Source organism: Pinus tabuliformis, chromosome 6 (assembly GCF_031772625.1).
Source record: "Pinus tabuliformis cultivar Carrire ecotype Pingquan chromosome 6, CPIR1, whole genome shotgun sequence".
NCBI lineage: Eukaryota > Viridiplantae > Streptophyta > Pinopsida > Pinales > Pinaceae > Pinus > Pinus tabuliformis.
In genome coordinates, this window is record NC_142292.1 from 460,327,566 (window position 1) to 460,332,031 (window position 4,466).

The 4,466-nt window shown below is 39.5% G+C and overlaps 1 protein-coding gene across 1 annotated transcript; it reads left to right on the forward strand.

The window, feature by feature from the left end:
• The first annotated feature begins 638 nt into the window (after positions 1 to 638).
• LOC149259299 (uncharacterized) lies at positions 639 to 4,197 on the forward strand. The gene is made up of 2 exons (XM_089418044.1): positions 639 to 3,398; positions 3,526 to 4,197. The coding sequence occupies exons 1-2, from the start codon at positions 878 to 880 to the stop codon at positions 3,888 to 3,890; spliced, it is 2,886 nt and encodes a 961-aa protein (XP_089274170.1). The 5' UTR covers positions 639 to 877; the 3' UTR covers positions 3,891 to 4,197.
• Positions 4,198 to 4,466: the final 269 nt, after the last annotated feature.

The window sequence follows — 4,466 nt, forward strand, 5'->3', positions numbered from 1 at the left end:
TTGCAATCTATATTGAAACTTATGTTATATTTCATTTCTTTATTCAAATTTTAATTATGTATCATTTTTTTAATTCATTACATTTAAAAAATATTAAAACAATTTAAATACAAAATGATATCACATTAGCATTATATTTTTAGATAAAAAATAATATCACATCCTTTTTATTAGCAAATCTCACTCTTTTATATATCATTTGTATCCGGAGATGAAGCTTTTCATTTTATCGATATAAAAATTGAGAATATCTCGATGTAATGTTTATTCTCTAATACGAATTGAAAGCAGTACTAATGCATATATAATGTTTATTATATCAAGTAATTATGATTGACGATAAATCTTTAAAGAAAAAGAATAGTTTATTAAAATATTTCTTTCTGGGTCATGATTATGTAAGATTAAAAAATAAAAGAAAGACTATATACATTATAAAGATCTGAAGTGTTATAAAGATTTGACTTCCAATGTGGAGGCGACTGAAACATAAATCAGTGGGCGTAGACGTATGGTATACGAATTCTAATAATTGGAGTCGGTGGAATTCGCTGGAAATTCCTATTTCCAACTCTATAAAAAAGTTAATGCGTTTACGGATAGTGATATTAAAACACGAGCCCTAATCAGGATGGCTTCGTCGCAGGAAACTCTTGGCCGCATACAAAATGATAGGCTTTCAAGGGATTTGACTTCATGCCAGAGACGGCTGAAAGATAAACAAACAAGTGGCAGGCGCAGCTGCGTATCCGAAATGGTCTACGTAATCCCATACCATATTGGGTGGGTGGAACTCAAGGCCCCGTACAAATAAACCTATTATTGCCCCGGAAGAACCAATGATGCATTCCTGGGAATAATCCCCAAATTCTCTCCCATGGCCATTCCCAGCAATCTTCTTCCCTTGCTTATTGCATTCATCGTTTGTTTATCCCAGCATAATGCCCAAGTGGATGAAATTCAAATTCTACTTACTGTAAAGGCAAATCTCCAAGACCCAACGAATGCATTGAGCAACTGGGAGAGCTCTGCTTCTTCTCCATGTCAGTGGAATGGAATCAGCTGCAATACAAACGGTTCAGTCACAGAAATCATTCTGGAAAGAAGAAGACTCAGTGGTCCTGTTCCTTTTTCTGTCATTTGTGGGCTAAAGGCATTGAAGGGTATTCAGTTGGGTTACAATTCTCTGTATGGAAACATTCCAGATGGGGTTTGGAATAATTGCAGTCAGTTGGAGACATTAAATCTGACAACCAATTCATTGGCGGGAAGTTTGCCTGATTTCTCCGCACTCAGCTCCCTGCAAAGTCTGGACTTGTCGATTAACAATTTTACTGGTAAGTTCCCTGTTTCTGTTACAACTCTGACTCAATTGTCTGCCTTGAACTTAAATGATAATCCTCTGTCTCAGAGCTTAATACCCACAGAAATATTCGGCTTAAAGCGCCTAAATCGATTGCAGTTATCCAACATTAGCCTGGCAGGACCCATTTCGCCTTACATAGCCAATCTGACAGAGCTTGGACTGCTAGAGCTCTCTTACAATTATTTAACAGGAACTATACCAAAAGAAATCACAAAGCTTACGAAGCTATATGATTTGGAACTTTATGATAATTATCTTACAGGAGAGATCCCTTCAGGGTTTCGAAACCTCGCGTCCTTGAGGTTATTTGATGCCTCTAAGAACTCGCTCAATGGGACACTGTCCGAGCTTGCAAGCTTGAACAATTTACAGTCTCTTCACCTCTATACAAACAACATTTCAGGCGAAATACCCAATGAGTTTGGCGAGTTCCAACATCTGGCAGATCTATCTTTGTACGAGAATAATCTCACTGGTCCAATACCACAAAACCTTGGTAGTTTGTCTGATTTCACTACCATAGATGTATCAACGAATGGTCTCACGGGAATGTTGCCCCCTGATATATGTAAAAGGGGTAAACTGGTTTACTTTCTTGTTCTACAAAATTTCTTTACAGGTGGGATTCCCGAATCATATGGGGCCTGTTCAACGCTGATTCGCTTTCGAGTAAGCAATAACAATCTGACAGGCACGGTACCGTCTGGTGTCTGGGGATTACCCCATGCAACCATAATTGATTTGAGTTTCAATAGTTTTGAGGGGGAAATAAGCCATGGAATCAGCAAGGCCAAAAATCTATCTGAACTCTCCATCCAAAACAATCAGTTCTCAGGAAGCTTGCCTCCAGAAATTGGGCAGGCACTGCTCTTGGCTAGAATAGATGCAAGCAATAATAGGCTCTCTGGTGAATTGCCTGCTGAAATTGGAAATTTGAGCATGCTGAACAGTCTGCATTTGCAACATAACATGCTCTATGGTTCTACACCTCAAACATTAGGGCTCTGCGGGGCTCTTGCCGAAATAAACCTTGCTGGAAATACACTGAAGGGTACTATTCCTGCATCATTGGGATCCATACAAGTCCTCAATTCTCTGAACCTCTCCAACAATCAATTCAGTGGTCAGATTCCAACGAGCCTTTCTTCATTGAAGCTCAGCTTGGTTGATTTTTCCAACAATCAGTTAACAGGGCCTGTGCCAGCGCAGCTAATTTACCTGGCAGGAAACCATAGCTTTTCTGGAAACCCTGGGCTATGTGCAAACAATGTCAGTTCAGATTTCCTGAGGCCATGCCCTTCTTCATCCAGAAGAAGATTCCACATAAAACTTATCATTGCGTGTACTGTCGCTGCAGCTGCACTGTTAATTCTTGTTATCGGCTGCCTTTTGTACAGAAGCCCTGATCGAGATAGTATGGAAGCCCTATCTTGGGATATGAAATCCTTTTACAAACTGAACTTCACTGACGATGACGTTCTCCATTGCTTGACGGAAGAGAACATGATTGGCAGTGGGGGATCTGGAAAGGTATACAGAGGACAGTTAAGAGAGGGAGAAGTTATTGCTGTAAAGCAGCTGCGGACCAACAACAATGCCACCATGCTTAACCACAGCAAAGAGGCACTCAGATATCGACAATTCAAGATGGAGGTTGAAACCTTAGGCTCTATCAGACATAAAAATATAGTGAAACTCTACTGCTGCATTTCTAGCACAGAGTCACACATCCTTGTATACGAATACATGAAGAATGGGAGTTTGTGGGACAGACTGCATCAGACAACTGGTCCAATATTGGATTGGCAGACACGCTATAAAATAGCGCTTGGAATAGCTCATGGATTGGCTTATTTGCACAATGACTGCGTTCCTGCTATTGTCCACAGAGATGTCAAATCCAGTAATATACTGTTAGATGAAGATTGCGAGCCGCGCTTAGCTGATTTCGGAGTTGCAAAAATCATTCAATCCTGTGGAAGGGGAGACTCTACAGCTATTATTGCTGGCACCCATGGCTACATTGCTCCAGGTAATCCATCATTCATACTTTGTAAAAGGCTTGAACACAGTAATGTTTTAGAGTAGCCCAAAACAAATGCCATGCTAACAATTTAGAAGAATGAAAGTAACTGATAATATGTGATTGTGGTTTGCAGAGTATGCCTACACATACAAGGTGAGCGAAAAGAGTGACGTATACAGCTTCGGGGTTGTGCTGATGGAGCTTGTGACTGGCAGACAACCTATAGAGCCAGATTTTGGGGAGAACAAGGACATTGTTCGCTGGATTTCTTGTAGAATTTCTACCAGAGAAAGCACATTTGAGGTGATAGATAGCAGGATACCTGATATTTACAAGGAGAGCATGATTAAGGTGCTGAAAATAGCAGTGCTCTGCACCAGCCATCTACCTGCCATGAGGCCTTTTATGCGAGAAGTAGTGGATTTGCTGTTGGGAGCTGATCCATACTCTGGTTCCTCATATTCAAGTAGATTTTATTTGGAAATGGGCAAGCCGTAAGATTTCATATCCATTATGTAGTTTTATATGTGAATGCTAGTTAGTCGAGATTGCTGACCACAGGAAGCCGTCAAAATGCTTCTGGGGAAGGAAGCAGGAGTCTGAAATTGCCCCCGTGTATGAATAGCATTGTTTCAGAAATTACCTGTGCAAACACATGATTGTATCTTAGCAAACTTAGCTGTAACATAATGCTGCCCAAAAAGCAAGATTTAGAAATGAAAATGCAGTTTTTGGCAAATATTGACATTTGAAGTGACTGTCACGACACAGTTTACCATGTGAAAGATCCTGTTAATTTTTCTCACTTAAAGACCTGTGTCTTACTTTTCTTCATTTTTGCAGACACTCACTTACAGTCATCCGTCTCTAAAGTTTTTTAATTGAGCAAACTACTGCTTTGTGAATTTAAATGAAGGTCAACTTTTTATATCATGAAGCAATGGCTGTGCTATTAGGTGGGTTGTTGACATGATTAATAACATGTGTTTTATCTTGAGAGGTTATATGTTTAAATTTAGAGTGGTAGAGCATGTTTGCCTTCGTATATTTTAGTAATTAAATAATTGTCAAATT

Excerpts from the sequence above, each read along its gene's own strand:
- LOC149259299 (XM_089418044.1), top strand. The coding sequence starts at position 878 with ATGGCCATTCCCAGCAATCTTCTTCCCTTGCTTATTGCATTCATCGTT. Across the intron at positions 3,399-3,525 it reads CCATGGCTACATTGCTCCAG|AGTATGCCTACACATACAAG; the intron begins GTAATCCATCAT and ends TGTGGTTTGCAG.